General features: G+C 46.6%; 1 protein-coding gene across 8 annotated transcripts in view; it reads left to right on the forward strand.

The window, feature by feature from the left end:
- Positions 1 to 17,943, forward strand: part of WDR25 (WD repeat domain 25) — a 142,743-nt gene that overhangs the window by 97,159 nt on the left and 27,641 nt on the right. For 7 of the 8 annotated variants that reach the window (XM_081292011.1, XM_081292006.1, XM_081292012.1 and 4 more), the window contains exon 4: positions 5,004 to 5,134. The exons of the other annotated variant lie outside the window; for it this stretch is intronic. In XM_081292011.1, coding sequence (XP_081148137.1) covers positions 5,004 to 5,134 — 131 coding nt within the window. The remainder of the gene's footprint in view (positions 1 to 5,003; positions 5,135 to 17,943) is intronic. 8 annotated transcript variants of the gene reach the window in all.

Below are 17,943 nucleotides of genomic sequence, written 5' to 3' on the forward strand. Positions count from 1 at the left end.
CAGCTGGGGTTGAGGTGTGATAAGTGCACACCCCAGACAGGCCTGGAGGTAATGGGCTTGTCATTAACATCGATCATCTCCTCCTTGGTCAAAGTGAGCTCCCTGGAGGGAGGACATGGATGTCCCCTCTCTTCCTTGGGGACATTGGAGGGAGGGTATGGATGTCCCCTCTCTTCCCTGGGATTTCATTTGACCCTAAATACCAGTTAAGTGCCAGGACCTGAGCTAGGAGGGTCAAACATTGTGACCATAGGGTCCCCCAGGGCCGGCATGAGAGCAGACAGGTGGTGTTGCCCCAGCCATAGGGTGGTCACCTGGGGGAGCTCAGTGCCTGCCCCTGAGAAAGGGAGAGAGGCAGTGCGAGGAGCCCAGGGTCCAGTACCGCGGGGCCCCATGACAGTGACACTGGAGCCTGGAAGCTGACTTGAGTTTCTGTGCTGTTTTAAATGTGCTTTTGCTTCAATGATTATTTATTTATTTAGGTGCTGGGGATTGAACTTGGGCCTCGCCCACACTAGGCAAGTGCTCTACTGCTGAGCCACACCCCTAGCCTGATAATTTATTCTTTATTTGTATCATTATTGATTGAGAGGAAAAGAAGTAATTTTTCTTAGCTTAATAAAATCTGAGCAATTTTTATACTAGTTGAGCTCAGTCTAATCAGATCAATAAAGCCAGTGCCAGTAGATTAAATATTTTAGAGCTCAGTTTCCTATAATAAGCATACAGTGAAGAAATAGAATTTTTAAAATAGTAGACACACATACAGTAGACACACATAGTAGACACAACTAACCAGGGGTTTCAGGAAGCCTGGCCCAGAGGAGCTGGTAACAGTGCTGTCCTGTGGAAGGGAGGCAGCAAACCTTAGAACGCCCTTGGCCTCGGTCATGTCTGCTGTTGATAGTCAAGGTGTTCAGCTGGCGCGTCCTCCAGCCACCCTGTCCCTTCAGCACATGCAGAGGCCAGCCCAGGGCAGCGTTCTCAGAGCCTCACGACAAAGCTCAACAATCATTAATCTCTCAATGTTCCTGCTGTTAAAAGCCAGTAGTTTTTGGTTTTAGCTTTTAATTTAACTAAGGATGAATCCAGCAGGTTGGGGTTTGATTTTTCAAGCTATCATAGCTCCCTTTTGATGCTTGCTCCATAGAGTGCCTTATGGACCACTTAGCTTTTAATCCTCATGACAGTTGAGCACAGAGACAGAGGAACCAGCCCAAGGTCCCTCCGCTGGAAGTGATGGAGCTGGTTTGTGCCAGCTCCTCGCTTATGCCTCCTCCCGCTTCAAACATTGTGCCCACGTGGATGTGGTAGCACAGCCTGTAATCCCAGTAACTCGGGAGGCCAAGGCAGGAATTCGAGTTGAGGCCAGCCTCAGCAACTTAGTGAGATACTGTCTCAGAATAAAAAATCTTTAGAAAGGACATGAGATGTAGCTCAGTGGCAAACATACTGGGCTCCATCCCTGGTGTGGAAAAACAAGTACGGGGCCAGGTCAGGGTCACCTTGGTCCCTGTTTCTGAACCCAAGTGTTTTGAGGCCTCTTTTATTTAATAGACTTTCCCCCTACTGTTTTCCATGAGATGTCTGGAAGCTTATTCAAAAGTTGAAAAATCTTTCAAAGACCTAGTTATTAAAAGTAGGAAAAATATACACCATAGCTTGTCTTCTGAAGGAACCATTTTTGTACTTAAAAGGCAGATTCTCAATCTCCTTGTGCATTGAGGAAAAATAGCATTCATGAATGCAAGGTTGTTTTTTTTTTTTGTTTTTTTTTTTTTGAGGGGGCAGGAAAACTTCAACCATCATCTTTTAATATTTACTTAATTTTTTAGTTGCAGATGGACACAGTACCTTGATTTTATTTATTTTTTATGTGGTGCTGAGGATCGAATCCAGGGCCTCACACATGCCAGGCCAGTGCTCTGTCGCTGAGCCCCAACACCAACCATCATCTTTTAGCAACTCAGTTTTCTTCTTTCTTCCTCATTGTTGACGAGGCTGTGTTGTTGCACTTTTCGAAAGAACATATGGATAATTCACTGCCATTTCCAAAACCCAGCATATGGCTTTCTGCGGCAGTCCAGGAAACGGGGAAGCATCCTCACCTTCAGGCAAGTAGAGCTTCCTTCCTTTCAGATTTGAGGACTGGCAGAGAGCTATAGCTGAGCAGGCCGGTAGTGGGCACAGCTGTCTCTGAGAGATGCTTCTGGCCCACCCCGCCCTGGGCTGGTGTGTGGGCCACAGCGGCTCTTGCCCTCCTTTTCCATGGAGAGGATGTGGGGGTCCTTGGCCCTTGGTCACGACGCCCAAGGCCTTCCCACAGTCTCCATCCACTTGGCTGGAGCAAGCTTCTCAGGACTCAGCGAGAGCCTGAGCGGGAGTGGAGGCTGAGGGAATGACCCTCCTCTGCCCCTTTTTTATGGGTGGGAGAATTTGCCAGGGCGCAGCATGGTTGGTTTCTGATCGCTGTCTGCAGTTGAACAGATAAGGAAGAGCTTGGCTTCCAGATAAGTTTCAGGAAAGGAAAAGAAGAGTAAATTTGAGAAATGCCAATTAGACCGATTCATCAAAAAGTGATTTTTTAAAAAATATATTTTTTAGTTATAGGTAGACACAGTATCTTTATTTTATTTTTATATGATGCTGAGGATTGAGTCCAGTGCCTCTTGCATGCTAGGCAAGCACTCTATCACTGAGCCATGACCCCAGCAACCCAAAAGTGATTTTTAAAACATTGACCCAAGGGTCATGGTGCTGCTGGCCTAATGAGGGAGAAACACAACCCCAAGGCACCTGGAAGTCAGCTCCCGGGTGACTTTCTAAAGAATTCTGTTAGAAATACAATTTACAAAATTCTCTTCCTACCCCAGAACAATGGATTTCATTCTGGTTCCTCTTTCCCTTGTCTTTGCCACATGGCTTGCATTGGACACACTGAGATGTAAGAACCAGTGTCAAGCATTAGCCATCTTGCTGCAGATCGCTACTGCGGTTCTCCCCATCAGGGCAGCACGCTCTCAGGCAGAGGCTCGTGCTGCCACAGCTGCTCCCTGGGGCTGGACAGCCAGGCGGGTGCAGCAGCTCTTCACTGCTATGGCCTCTGTGACCTGGAGTCAGTTTGCTGTCGGCACCGGCAACGGGTGGCCATGGATACCCTGTGTGCTACTACATCTTGGTAGTAAAATGGTTTAGGGCTTGTGGAGCTTAAAGATGGAGAGATTTTCCAAACATTTCTGAACTTTTCTGTGATGACAGGTAGCTGCTGATTATAGGCCCCTAGAGCATATTTTAAAAATCAGTGTATTTAGTCATCCATCAAGGTAAGGGCGCGCCAACAAAGGAGGAGAGTACTGCCTTCCAAAAACATTTACCATGGAGAGAATTTCTTGAAAGCAGATACTTCTTTGGTACTGGTGATTGAACCCAGGACCTCAGGCATACTAAGCACATGATATACCACTGAATATACGACAGCCCCAGAAGTCAGATGTTTTCAATTTTTTCCATTGTTTCTGCGCCCCATCTCTCTCTCTCTCTCTCTCTCTCTCTCTCTCTCTCTCTCTCTCTCTCTCAAACTATTATTATTATTATTATTATTATTATTATTATTATTATTATTATTATTTGCCAAAAACAATCTAAGAGTATAACCTGTTAAAAACCTTAATATCTATGGCCTTAACCTGAGCTCAGTGTTTCTTTAATCTGTTTTAAAATATGTTTTTGTTTTTTGTTACTGGAGACTGAACCCAGGGTGTTTAACCACTGAGCCAAGTCCCCAGCCCTTTTTTAATATTTTATTTGGAGACAGGGTCTCACTAAATTGCTGAGGCTGGCCTTGAGCTCATGATCTTCCTGCTTTAACCTCCCAAGCCACTGTGATTACAGGTATGTGCTATGTTTTAAAATTCTTTAAATGAAGATTTCAGTGAATCTTGAGCTGAATTTTTCAGTGAATTTTTGTTAAAAATGGGAGAATATAGCTCTGATACTTTCTGATTGATTGCAGGAGCCATTTTTTATTTATTTTTTTAAGGGAAAAATGGAGCTTTACAAGTGAAATGTTCATAAGCTCCTTTGTGCTAAAGATGGAGGGAAGTATGTGGGGTTCCAGCACACTAAGCGGGGCAACCTTCAGGAAATGCTTTCTGAATTGAATGAAAAAACACTACTTCCTGGGCCTACAGTGGGCATGATGTGAGATCTCGGCATCATCCTCCTTGGCCACCAGCTTCTCACATCCCCAAGTGGAGAGTTCAGGGGGGGCTACAGGCAGAGGAGGTCTCCCTGCTGTGCTGTGAGAGACCTTGCAAAGTCTGAGGGCCGGTGTTGGGCAGGTGCCGTGCCTGGTGTGTGAACCTGGCCCTTGGGGTCAAGTATGGGGACAGCACTCGGACTCTGCTGTGGGAGAATGCCTTCCATGTTGGACTTGGTTCTCGATGCAGTTTCAGGAGCATTTAGTGTGACCGGTGAGAATTACAGTGCTCTGGGATGTGGAGGCCTCCCTCGGTCATGGAGGGAGCCCTGGCTTTGACCTACCCTGAATTATTGGCATGTCTGAAGTCTACATAGCACACTTCTAAATGATCATAGTGCTAGTGCTGTTTTCTGCCCCACATGTGTGCCTGCATGCACACAAACACTACTGCCCTGCACACAGCACTCAACAGACAGTCTTGAGTCCTGTAGGACCAGGGAGACCCCAGTGGTTCACACTTCATGTCCATTCTGTGGCTTGGCTGCCTCAAGGCCACTCTTACTTACTGCCAGACTGTCAGGTCCTGTGTGTGGGGAGAGCTCAGCCAGGTACAGTGGGGTGGCGGAGGATGAAGGCAGATGTGCCGCTGTCGTTGTGTTTCCAGGTCTCCCCTGGTCATGAGGGGCTTGTCCAGGTGAGTGGCCCTCTTGCGCAGCTTCCTTACCAGTCGGTATTTTAGCTTTAAGATATTTATTTTTGTGATCTAAATATTTTCTAACCCTCTCTTCTGTTTGTGTTGTAGGAACTCAGCTATTTAGTGGTCGAAGTGACTTTAGAATCACCACCTTGAAATTTCACCCAAAAGACCACAGTATTTTTTTATGTGGAGGCTTCAGCTCTGAAATCAAAGCATGGGACATAAGGACCGGCAAGGTAACTCCCTTCTTCCTAGCTGGTCTTTCCACGGGAGAGCTTACCTTGACGATTTGAATATCTGGGGACAGGTCAGCCTCTATGTAGAGACCTTAAGATGGAATAATTACCACTGAAAAGTTAATCATCACTAGCAGAATTTTAAGATCTACTCTGAGAGACTATCGTTGATTTGTTTGACTATCGAAGCATTATACAGGCAGTCCTAGGCCGTGTATTTCTAGAAGTCCTTGTTGGACACCTACTGTTTGCAGGCGCTATCCTAGGCCGTGTGTTCCTAGAAGTCCTTGTTGGATATCTGCTGTGCGCAGGCGCATTCTAGGCCGTGTGTTCCTAGAAGTCCTTGTTGAACACCTACTCTGTGCAGGCGCTTTCAGATGATATATAAAGACCATCAGCTTTGGTTGCTCAAGGAATGACTACAGATGCAGATCACTGTGGTGCAGAGAAATGCTTTTCGTGCATGATGATGTGCACGAGAGGTGGGGAGAGGCCAGCATTGGGAGGACATGAGGGCTTTCAGCTGCCTCCAGAGGCATGGGAGCACCTAGAGGAGGTGCTACTTCCTGTAGGGCTTCTCACATCCCCAAGTGGAGAGTTCAGTGGGGGGCCACAGGCAGAGGAGGTCTCCCTGCTGTGCTGTGAGAGACCTTGCAAAGTCTGAGGGCTGGTGTTGGGCAGGTGCCATGCCTGGTGTATGAACCTGGCCCTTGGGGTCAAGTGTGGGGACAGCACGTAGAGGAGGTGCTCCTTCCTATAGGACTTAAAGGCTGGTGAGGTTTCCACTCCCACCCTCAGCTGCCACCTGCTGCCTTCACCACTTCCTGGATGGCAGCTCCTCCTAGTCTTTCAGGCCTGAACAGCAGAACTGCTCTTTCCACCATACCTCATGCCCTAACCTGCAAGCAAAGCCTATCGACCACCTTCAGACTCTGACTGCCCATCCTCACGTTCACTTCCCAGCTCTGGCCTCAGCTGCCATAGTCTCTCTGGGACAATCGTAGAGGCTTTTGATCTGGCCTGTCTTCCCCTGGCCCTTAAGAGTCTTTCTAATAAGCATCCAGAGCAGTCCAGGTTCCTGTCTTGATCACAGTAAAAGCCTATATCCTCACAATGGACTGAAAGGCCTCATTGATGTCCTCATACCTCTCTGATCATCTCCAACCTGCTTGGCCTCTGTGCCTTTCCTAGAACACACCTGCATATTCCTGCCTCAGGGCCTTTGCACTGCTTCTTCTGCCAGGAGTGCTTTTTCTTCCAGTTTTCTATTCAGAGGCTAGATCCTCCCTCCTTTGGACGTTGTTCAATCGCCCCTCTCCAGTGAGGCCTCCCTGTCGCCACCCACTGGCATTCAGTAGTCCCCTCCACTATCTTAGTTCTCTCCTTAGGTTTTGTCATCACCTGGCGAGCTATGATTTTTCAGGGTCATTTATTTTCTGGTCTTCCACCTCTGAAGTGGAAGCTCTTAGCTCCCAGGGATTCTTGTTTGTTGTGGGCCCCTGGCTTTTAGAACAGTGTTGTAGGAATGGTGAAGGAAGGGGGAGTACATCATGCATAGGACACCAGGTGTGTGTGGGGACTGGCGACCAGCAGGACTTGGCTGGGTGTATGCTCCAGTCAGTGGGACGGGCCTGGGCACAGATACTTCTGATGCCGTGAGTCTTGGTTGGGATTAGTTTGTGAGCAAGGGGGTCCAGAGCAGGGCTGAGGAGGTTCTGTGACCATGGGTGGGCCCACTGCCTGTGGGGCCTGATGACTTCAGGTCTGAGAAATGCTGCTCTGGGTAGAAGGGAACAGGCTGAAGTGGCCCCTGATGCCTTCTTGAGCCTGCGTGGAAGCTGACTGCGGAGGAAGGTGCAGAACGCCTGTGTGTTCTCCCTCATTTGGGATTCAGGGCCTCACGGGCCTCACTCTGAGGACCTCTATCTAGCCAGCTGTCCCTGCAGCTCCAGAAGATCCTCCCTGAAGGTACCCTCCTTGAGCTTCTGGCCCTACTCTGGCAGGTTAGTCTCCTGGTCACTGTATTGAGCAGAAGCCCTTCTGAGGAGTTTGGGTGGGGCAGGTAATTGGCTGCTCCAGGAAGGCCCTCCTTCAGCAGGCTGCCCAAGGGGCTGCCTGGGGTTTGAGGAGAACCCAAGGGAAGAGGTCCCTTTCTTGAAAGAGAACAGGGAGTCTGTCTAGTCCACAGGTCAGCTCTTACTCAGTGTGCTTCACCAGTGCCCATAGACCCATGTTCTCTTTAAAACAAAAACAAACAAAAAAAAGTTTATCTGTTACAAAGAAACTTACAAAAATGTTTAGAAAAGAGGAAAATTACCCTTAAAGAAATGGATATGGTATAATTAAGAAAAAATGCTAGAATGCCTTATAGTCAGAGTACAAAGTCACGATCAGCAGACGTTTGAACACGCCATGTACCTCGGAAGCTCTTCTCATGACACTTGCGGTGGGACCACCTGATTCCCAACCCTTCCCGACAGCCACCCTGAAAGGTGCCCTCACTGTTTTTAGCCTTAAAGACCAAACACGTAAGAAATTACTCACCACAGACACCATCTGATTTGAGAGTTTGTTAAAAATGTTGGATTTCCTCCCAGGGCCCATGCCAGCTGCCGGCTCTGAGACCCCCGGGAGAGGCAGTTAGAGGCAGGTGTTGGCGCGGCTGGCATCGGTTTGTCTGGAGCCCTCCGAAGCTCGGACTGGGGGTGATGGGATCTGTGCACACTTGTTTCTTTTCCCCTGTAGTTTTATTTTTTAGTTTAAAAACACTGGTCTTTTTACCCATACTCCTCCCCCACCGGGTCCCAAGGGGAGGCAGTGGTGGTTCCGTTTGCCCAAGCCTGGCTCAGGGGCACTCTCCTGCTGGATATCTGCTGGAGGGACTCTGTGGGAGGTCCAGCCTCTGGCCCTTGGGGCTGAGGTGGCTCCTGCAGCCTGTGGCTCTGTCCCTGGTGCTGAACCGCCACTGGCATGAGCTCCCATCAGGGTCAGCAGTGGCCCGGCAGCAGGGACACAGCCTTAACTTAAGAAAAGCAACAACCCCTTCCAGATACAACAGGGAGTGGTGTTTGTTATAAAGTGGAGACAGCCATGTAATGAAAGGGAAGCCCGGGAAAGGAGAGGCAGTGCACCAGCCCAAGGGGAGCAGCTAGCGGCATTTTGATGTAGTTTTTTTCATTATTCTTTCCCCCTGTGGTTTTATTTTTTAGTTTAAAAACACTGGTATTATTTTTATACACAACTCCAGATTTTGCTTTTCACATAGGTTATAAGGGTTTTTCTTGTTATTATGAACTCTTATAAAAGCTTTGGTGATATTCCTTTGACTCCATATGCCTTCCTGTCTTGCCCCCGCCTTAGCCCCAAAACTCAACAGTGTCTGGTAGGCACTTGGTAGATCTCTCGAGAGAATGCAGCAGATGCATGAATACATTAATGACTTATTAAGTCATTTATGTTGGATATGTAGAATATTTCAAAACTCTTTGCATTTAAAACTAATAAATGTGAGCATAGAGATCAGGGGTCAGAAAAATGCAGCCCAAAGCTAAATCCAGCTTGCTACCTGTTTTTATAAATGGTGTTTTATTGGAACACATAGCCGTTAACTTATGTACCATTCTGTCCTGCCCTCACAGTCCAGGAGCAGAGCTGAGACCACAGGGCCTTCAGAGCCAAAAGTATTGACCCTCTGGCTGATGCTTGGTAAGGAGAGACTTGGTTCTGACACTTGTCATCCTGTTGGTTACTAGGAATGCTTGACAAGGTGGAAATCCTAGATGTAACCTGTTTGGTGTATCCTGGCAGAAACCAAATACTCTGAGAATGTCTTTTTAGATGGTGGAAAACTGTTCTTCAGTCAGGGGTGTGTCTGTTATTTCTCTATGATCGCCAAGAACACTACCAAGGTTAGCTTTATCATCTATTCCACCATAAGAGACACTTTTGTGCACCCAGCTTTTCCCATGTCTGGGATTTACTCCTTGAACTCAAATTGCTGAGTTCAAGTGAGCCAATGTTTTGAGGGGTTTCTGCTGACAGGACTGAGGCTAGCAGGCCCACTGCTGGAGGGTGGTCCTGGAGGCCAGGCAGCTTCTCACTGGGATCTTAGGGGGCAGAGTCTGATGAATTGTTGCAGCAAATAACTTTTCAGCTACATTCCAGTCATGAGATTTTATGGTTCCTTCAACTTAGTCAAATGATAAATGGTGGGATTTTGAACTTTTCTAGTCAATTCATTACAGCAAATGAGCTTTTTGGCTCCCCTTCCTCCTTTTCTTGGCTGATCTCTCTGCCTTGAGTTTGGTTATTGGAGCACATCTCATCACTGGAAAGTGCCTGACTTCAGTTCTTCATAGCCACTTAGGTAAGCATGCTTCCTCCATGCTGGCTTAATGCCTTTGGTACCACATGGTGACTCTTCTTCCTCCCAGCAGTCTGTTTGGACATCGGTGCCAGCCAGAACCCACGACATCTACGGTCTGACTGTCATGGTACTGTGGGAGTCCCTCTCTCCTGATGTTCCTCTGGGTCCCCAGGGCCAGTGGCCTGAGTTGCAGGAGACAGGGTTCTTGTCTTCCTCCCACTTGCTCAGCTGGGTGACCTGAGGTGAAACATGGGTTACTTTGCTTAAGTGCACGGTTTCCTCACTGGTGTGGCCAGTGCATGATGAGGTGACCTCCTCAGCAGTGTTCTCAAACCTGCACAAGTGTAGGGAGCCCCTGGGCTCACACGGGGATGCAGTTCTGGGGCAGAGAGGAGACGTCTTGCATTACCAGCCGGCTCCAGGAGATGTAGAAGGAGGTGCATGTGGATCACACTCTGAGAAGCTGGGACTCTGTGCCCAGCACATCTTGGGAACTATACATCCCAGCCTGGGAACTATAGAGCTGATGAAGAGGTCTGAGACATGGACCCAGCTCTCCAGGGCCCAGCAGCCCTGTGGGAAATGTCCCATGGTAGTCACCTTCAACTCACCTTGAGATGACTGTGTTTTTTATTTTGTTTTGTTTTGATACAGGGAATTGAATCCAGGCTGTTGTGTGTGCTAGGCAAGTAGTGGGTTGACACTGAGTTATGTCCCCAGCCCTGAGACAATTTTGTGTTTTGAGCCAAAAGTTAGGATAGGTAATAAAAGCAATCTCCTCAGGAGGCTGAGGCAGGAGGATTGCGAGTTCAAAGCCAGCCTCACCAAAAGCGAGGCGCTAAACAACTCAGTGAGACCCTGTCTCTAAATAAAATACAAAATAGGTCTGGGGATGTGGCTCAGAGGTCAAGTGCCCCTGAGTTCAATTTCTGGTGCCAAAAAGAAGAAGAAAAAAAAGCAGTATCCCCACAAGCTTGTATTATGAGTCAAATTTGTTAAGAAGGCTCCTATGGAGGCCTAAAAGTTATATTGCATATTGAGTGAATCACTCTGTTTTAAGAATGAACCATGGAACCCCAATCTCAGCAAATTATTTCTTGGTGAAGGCAAGATCGCGCACTGGAAACTGGAGCAGCTGTGGAGAATCTAGGACGCAGGGCTCCTGGAGCTGGAGCCGGGCCTGTGCCCCAGCTCCTCTCCCTTCCGGTGCTCAGCTGACGCTCGGCAGACAGGGCTGAGCCTTCTTTGATGTCTGCTCCAACCGTGCCCTTGAGGAGGACAGTGCTGCTAGACTGTTGCCTTGGCTCTTCCGGCCCCCGTTGGTCCTCTGGAACCCAGGCTGCCTCCCACTCTGGGATTCTCCTGGTAGATCAGCTCTGACAGGCCCACTCACTTTTACTCCTTGGTGCTGCTTTGACATGATCATCAATATTTCATGCTTGTTCTACATCTTTTCATTCTTTCTCTTCTGTATAGGTCTTGTATTGGTTTCTTGACCTTCTGGAGCTTTGTTGCCCCAGACCCTCTGCAGGCGTGTCCTTGCCCGAGGTGACAGCAGAGCAGGTCGCTTGCCCTTGGCCTGTGTGGACCACAGCCCTCCCTGGTCAGCTGTAGTCCAATGGAGAGTGACCTCCATAGGGGCAGGGACTTTGCCTCATTTGTTGTTTGATTCGCAGCACCTGGCATAGTGCCAAGAACATGGGAGGCCTGGGGGAAGAAGACTCGCCAGAATGACTAGGAGCCCTGAACAAGACGAGCCTAAGAAATACCAGGAAATTCTCCTGCCCAGCCAAGGGGAAGCTGAGCATGGTTCAGGACTTGGCTCATCTAGGCGCCTTTCCCAGTGGATGTTGTTCCCTGGGTGGAGTAACAGGAGCTGGCAAAGGCGCCCCCGGCTTGGACTGTTTGACCTAGTGCAATGGTCAGAGCCACTTGGGGGCCTTAGGAAGAAAACAGGTGCCTGCCCTGGCTCCTTCTGGAGCCTCCTGGGCACTGAGATTTTTGAAAACCCTGCAGGTGATTCTAGTGCCTAGCCGTAGTTGGGAACCTCAGTCCTGGGGCCCATGGTTTGGGTGCCCAGGGGAGAAGCCAGCGTGGGTGTCTGCCTTTGTGGATTGCTCATCCTTGCCATCTGCATTCTCCTGACGACGGCTGAGGGGAAGACCCCGCTTTGCCTGCATGGTTTAATGCCATCAGCTTCTGTGGCATTGTAGGCAGGTTGCTTATTTGCCCTAATGAGGTTTTGATTACTTTCCATTTGTCTCCTTCATCCATTTTATATTAAAATGCCTTTCTGTTTGGACTCTCTGTACTTTCCACAGTTCTGAGCATTGCTGCAAGCCAAACTTCCATGCAGATGAGGCTAGGAGACCAGCAGAGCTGGAGAGGTGGGATGTGGTGCCCATTCCCCAGCCCATCATGTGGGGCAGTGCTGATGAAGGTGATTGCCAGCGTGGGCGCTCTGGAGTGCCTCGTGTGCTGGAGTTCATCTCCTGTCGCAGTGCTGGGGTAGGCAAGGTGCTGTGGTCATCCCAGGTCTCTGGCAGGGCACACCACAAGCACACCTGGTTGGTAGTGGGGGGTCAGTGTTTACATAATTCTAATTGATGAATGCTTTATAATATGTTTTTGCCACTGAAATAAGCACTATACTACACTCAACACTTCTGTTCTTGTAGTTTAAAAAATTTATTTTTTTAATAGTCACAGTTCTTTTACTTAAAAATTTATTTTAACTTTGTCTAACTAATAGTGTTCAAAAAATCATGAATATGAGGCCTAAGTTATTTTATTTTAATATACTTTAAATACTTAATTTTTTGGTAACAGCTTTCTTTTTCTTTTTTTTAATTTTTTTTTAAGTTGTAGTTGGACGCAATACCTTTATTGTATTTATTTATTTTTATGTGCTACAAATGTGCTCTACCTCTGAGCCACAACCCCAGCCCCTGTAACAGCTCTATTTATTTATTTATTGTAGTTGTAAATGGACAGAATGCCTTTATTTGTTTATCTTTATGTGGTGCTGAGGATCCAACCCAGTGCCTCACATGTGCTAGGCAAGCGCTCTGCCACTGAGCTACAGCCCCAACCCACAGCTTTATTTTAATACCATACAATTCATGTATGTAAAGTAATTCAATAGTTCGTAGTATGTTTCCAGCATACTATGTTTCCATCAGTATGTTTCCATCACCACAGTGAGGTTAGTACTTTTCATCAGTTTAAAAAGAAACTCTAAAAAAAGGATAAAAAATAAAAAGAAACCCTGTCTGATATGCCTGAAATTCCAGTGTCTAGGGAGGCTGAGGCAGGAGGATCACATGTCCTGGGCCAACCTCAGCAACTTAGTGAGGCCCTAAGTAACTCAGCAAGACCCTGTCTCAAAGTAAGCAATAAAAAGGATGGATGTGGCTCACTGGTAGAGCACCCCTGGATTCAGTCCCCAGCACCAAAAAGTAAATAATTAAGAAGAAGCTTCATATCTTTAGTAGTCCCCTGGCCCCTAGCAACTATGACCTACTTTCTGTCCTTTGTGGATTTTTTGTTGTTGTTGTGGTGCTGGGGATTGAATCCAGGTCTTGTGCATGCGAGGCAAGCACTCTACCAACTGAACTATATCCCCAGCACTTGTGGGTATTTTACATAAATGGAATCGTGCAGTGTTGGTCTTTTGTGCCAATTTCTTTCACTTAACATAAACTTCTCAAGGTTAATCTGTACTATAGCCTGCGTCAGTACTTTCTTTTTTTTTTCATTGGACTTTGTTTTTTAGAGGAGTTTAAGGTTTACAGGAAAACCAAGCGGAAGGTCCAGGATTGCCACCTATCCCTGTCTCCACATGTGTGTTTCTTCCCATTTCCCCCCCTCCCAAGTGGTGTGTGGGTCGTGTTTGATGGACCCGTACTGCCACGTCACTGTCACTGGCACCCAACGTCTAGTTTGCATTGGCGTCACTATATTTTTTCTTTTTTTTGGTACCAGGGATTGAACTGAGGGGCGCTTAACCACTGAGCCACACCTCCAGCCCCTCTTCATATTTTATTTTGAGACAGGGCCTCACTGAGTTTCTTGGGGCCTTGCTAAGTTGCTGAAGCTGCCTTTGAACTCGAGATCTTCCTGCCTCAGCCTACCAAGCCCCTGAGATTACAGGGTCACGCCACCACCCCTGGCTGCATTGGTGTCACATTGGTGTCTGTGGATTTGGACAGATGTGTAATGATGTGCTGTGGACTGACTGTCTGTGTCTCCCCACTGTGTCCTTATGCCCAGTGTGGAGACAGGGCTGCCTTACAAGAGGCACTGAGAGAAATGATCGTGTGTCCACTGTGCAAGAATACGGTAGAGACAGCTCTTTGCAAACCTGGACAAGCACCTCACCAGGCCCGAGGATCTTGCAAGCACCTCGATCTTGTGTGGTTTTTTTTTGTTGTTGTTTTTTGTTTTTTGTGGTTTTTTTTTTCCATGAGGTGAAAAATATTTATTTTCTGTGTTCTGGACGTATGCAATAGGAATGATTATTTTAACGTTACAGGGCTGTCATGGACAATCACATGGAGATATACAGAAAGCACTTCACCACTCCTTACTGCTTGGCTACAGCACCTCTGAAAATGAAAAGAAAACATGCAAACAGCTTTTCTCCTTGCTTCTCATTTACCTGCTATGTGTTCCTGTTTGGGGCAAATTCCTCTAGATGATGTTGATAAACAATCGTCATCCTCTGGCGTGACCTGGATGCCAACCTCCACAGGATTGGATGCTTTTTTCATCTGGATTGGTGAAGGGGAAGGTGGCTTATCCACAGCTTTTTCTAAGCAGAGGCTGCCATTGCATTGTTTCCCTTTGTGCTCGATAAAAATAAGAATGTCCCCCAATGGGAAGTTCATCTGGCACTGCCCACAGGTGAGGAGGTCGTGGTCCCCTTCCGGAGCTCCCAACGGGCCGTGGTCTGGTTCATCATCTGTAAGAATGGCTTCAAGAGGTTCGGGCGAGAATTCCCAGTTGCTTAAGTGCTGGGGTTTGCCTTGCTTGCGGCCAGACATGGTGGGCTGCTGGGCGGGCGGACGACGGCTCGGTTCACATCGGGAGAGCCGGGTTAGAAAGAAGGAGACTCCAGAGAAAATATCTTCATCAGTGCCTTTTGACATCCAAAATAAATTTAGAAATAATACAAAGATGGCGCAGGGAAGATGAATTGTGGGAGAGCCGTCATGGCTTTTTTTTTAAGGGGAAAAAAAAAAGGAGAGAGAGAGAGAAGAGAGATGGGGGGGGGGAGAGAGAGAGAGAGAGAGAGGGAGGGAGGGAGGGAGGGAGGGGGAGGGAGGGAGAGATGAAAAAAATCGATCTTGTGTGTTTTGAGGCGCTGCTCCACTTGATCCAGATGATCAGGTCACATTACTCTTTTGGTGTCCATGGTGTCCCTAGTGACATCACCCCTTTCAGTTCTAATATTAGTGGTTTGTGTCCTTTCTTTTTTCCTTAGCTTAGGCCTGTTGATTTTTTAAGCTTTGTCAAAAAACCATCCTTCATTTTCATTACTTTTTCTCTATTAATTTCCTATTTTATTGATTTCTGTTCTGATTTTTATTATTTCTTTTCTCTTGCTTTCTCTAGATTTCACCAGCTCTTCTTTTTCAAGTTTCCTAAAGTAGAAGCTTAGATTGTCTATTTTGGGTCTTTCTTCTTTTCTTGCAGAAGTACTCAATGCTGTAAATTTCCTCTAAGCACTACTTTTATTGAATCCCACAAATTTTGGTAAGTTGTCTTTCCATTTTCATTTAATTCAAAATACTTTAGATTTTTTCTGGAGGTGTTTTTGGTCCCAGGTGTTACTTAGGAGTGTGTTGCTTAATCTCCATGTATTTGGGGATTTCTCGGCCCTCATTCTGTTTTGCCATGGTGTGAGAGCAGACATTGTGTGACTTCTGTGTTGTGTTGTTGGGTTGTTTTGTGGTCCAGAATGTGGTCTGTCTTGGTGAATGTTCCGTGGGAATTTGAGAAGAATGTGTTCTGTTGTGGTGGGTTTCTGTGTCCCTGGATGCTGGTCACATCCAGTTGCTGGATGGTATTGTTGAGCTCAACTGCCTCCTTTGTTTCTGCTGCCCACATCTATCCACCTCTGATAGAGCAATGTCTCCGGCTGTCTTGGTGGATTCATCCATCTTTTCTTGCGATTCTTATCAGTTTTGGCCTCATGTATTTTGATGCTTTGTTGTTGCAAGGTGCTCACACTTTAAGGCTTGTTATGTATTTTTTTGGGGGGTGGGGGTACCTGGGATCGAACTCGGGGGCACTAGACCCAGCCCTATTTTGTATTTTATTTAGAGACAGGGTCTCACTGAGTTGCTTAGCACCTTGCTTTGGCTGAGGCTGGCTTTGAACTCATGATCCTCCTGTCTCAGCCTCTGGAGCTGCCGGGATGACAGGCATGTTATGTATTCTTAGAGGATTGACCCCTTTATCATTATGAAATGCTCTCTCTTTTTTTATTTTTTCCTTTTTGAGTTGGGGTCTTGCTAAATTGCCTAGGTTGGCCTCAAACTCTCAGTCCCCGTCTCAGCCTCCTGAATAGCTTGGGGATTATAGACGTGGCCACCACACTTGGCTCATTTTGTTTTGTTTTATTTTATAGTACTGGGGGTTGAACCCAGGTCCTCACACATGGTGGGCAAGTACTCTGCCCCAAGCTGCACCACAACTCTTTTCATTTTATTTGAGACAGGGCCTTGCTAAGTTCTCCAGGCTGGCCTCCAACTCTTGATCTTCCTGCCGCAGCCTCCCAAGTAGCTGCTATTTTAGATGTGCCACTGTACACATGTAATGAATGCCCCTCTTTATTCCTGATAACTTTGTCCTGAAATCTGCTTTGTCTGAAATTAAGATTATCTATTTCTGCTTTTTTTGGATTAGTGTTAGATGGTATATCTTTCTCCAACCATTTACTTTAAATTTATATATATCTTTATGTTTACAGTGTCTCTTTTGTAGACAATATATAGCTGGGTGGTGTTGTTTTTAAATTTACCCTGACAGTTTTTTTTTTAATTGGCCCAGTTAAGCCATTGATATTCAAAGTGATTTGGTATAGTTGGATTAAGAGCTCCCACATTTGTCACTGTTTTCCATTTGTGACCCTGCTTTTTCTGTTTTTGTCTTTCACTATTTCTCTGCTGTGTATGTGGTGTTGGGATCAAACCCAAGGCATGTGTTGGAGTGCAGCTGGCCCAGGTCCCTTTGTCACTCTAATTGAGCATTGTGTGCTTCCATTTTCTTTCTTAGCTGATCAGTTACACCTCTTTTTCTTTTTCAGTAGTTGTTCTAGAGTTTATAATGGATGTTTTCAATGAGTCCATGTCTACCTTCCTTGACACTGTCCTCAGGAGTGCTGAGTGCCTGGCCCTGTGTCATTGCTGGCATTCATCTCACTCATACATGAGGGTGCATAATTGAATATATTGTTGCTTTATTATTTTGAACAAAATGATTATCTGTTGTATTAACTAAAAAAAGTTTTAACTTCACTTTGGCCCTATCCTTCCTTGATGGTCTGTCTTCCTTTCATATGTAGATCGAGTGGCTTTCCCCTATCATTCTCCCTGTTTCTGAAGAACCTCTTTTAAACTTTCTCACAAGGCAGGCTACTTGGAACAAATTCCCTCAATTTTTATTTGAGAAAGTGTTTCTTCTGAACTATTGAAGGTTATTTTTTCAGGGTATAGAATTCTAGTTTTGTAGAATCTTTTTTTCAACATTATAAATATTTAGTCTCACTTTCTTCTTGTTTGTGTGGCTTCTGCAGAGAAGCTGGATGTAATTCTTGGCTCCTTTGTGGGCTTATAAGATGCTTTTTCTTCCTGTGGTGGCTATCAAGATCTTCTTTGTATTTTCTGTGTCTCGATGTTGTGTGCGTGTGTGTGTGTATCGGCATTTATCCTGCTCCATGTTCTCTGAGCTTTATGGACCTGTCGTTTGATATCTGATACTAATCTGGGGAAAACCTTGGTGTTTAAGTTGCATGTCTTTTCCCTGTTCCTTTTGCTCTCTCTTCTCTTTCTGGTACCCCGTGTGGTGTATGTTACACCTTTTGTAGTGCCCACCAGTCCTTGGATGCTCTGTTCTGTTTCCACCTCTGCCCCCAGGGTTTTCTCTTCTCTTTTCACATTTTTGGAGGTTTCTACTGAGACATTCTGAAGCTCAGGTGCTCTTGGTCAGTGTGCAGTCTGCTCAGCCCCACTGAAGGCACGCTTCATTTCTGCTTCAGGGCTTTGGGTCTTCAGAGTGTCTTGTCGAGTCCCTGCCTCTGCTGGCCGCGCCAGCTATGGTGACACACCGTCTGCCCCACCAGCACCCTTAGCTTATTGACCACGGTGGATTTACAGTCTATTCCAACACCCCTAATCCTGTGAGCAAAAGCAAACGTGTGTTTTGCACGCCCTGTGCT

The sequence above is a fragment of the Spermophilus citellus genome (genome assembly GCF_964194105.1).
Source record: "Spermophilus citellus genome assembly, chromosome: 4".
Taxonomy (NCBI): Eukaryota; Metazoa; Chordata; class Mammalia; order Rodentia; family Sciuridae; genus Spermophilus; species Spermophilus citellus.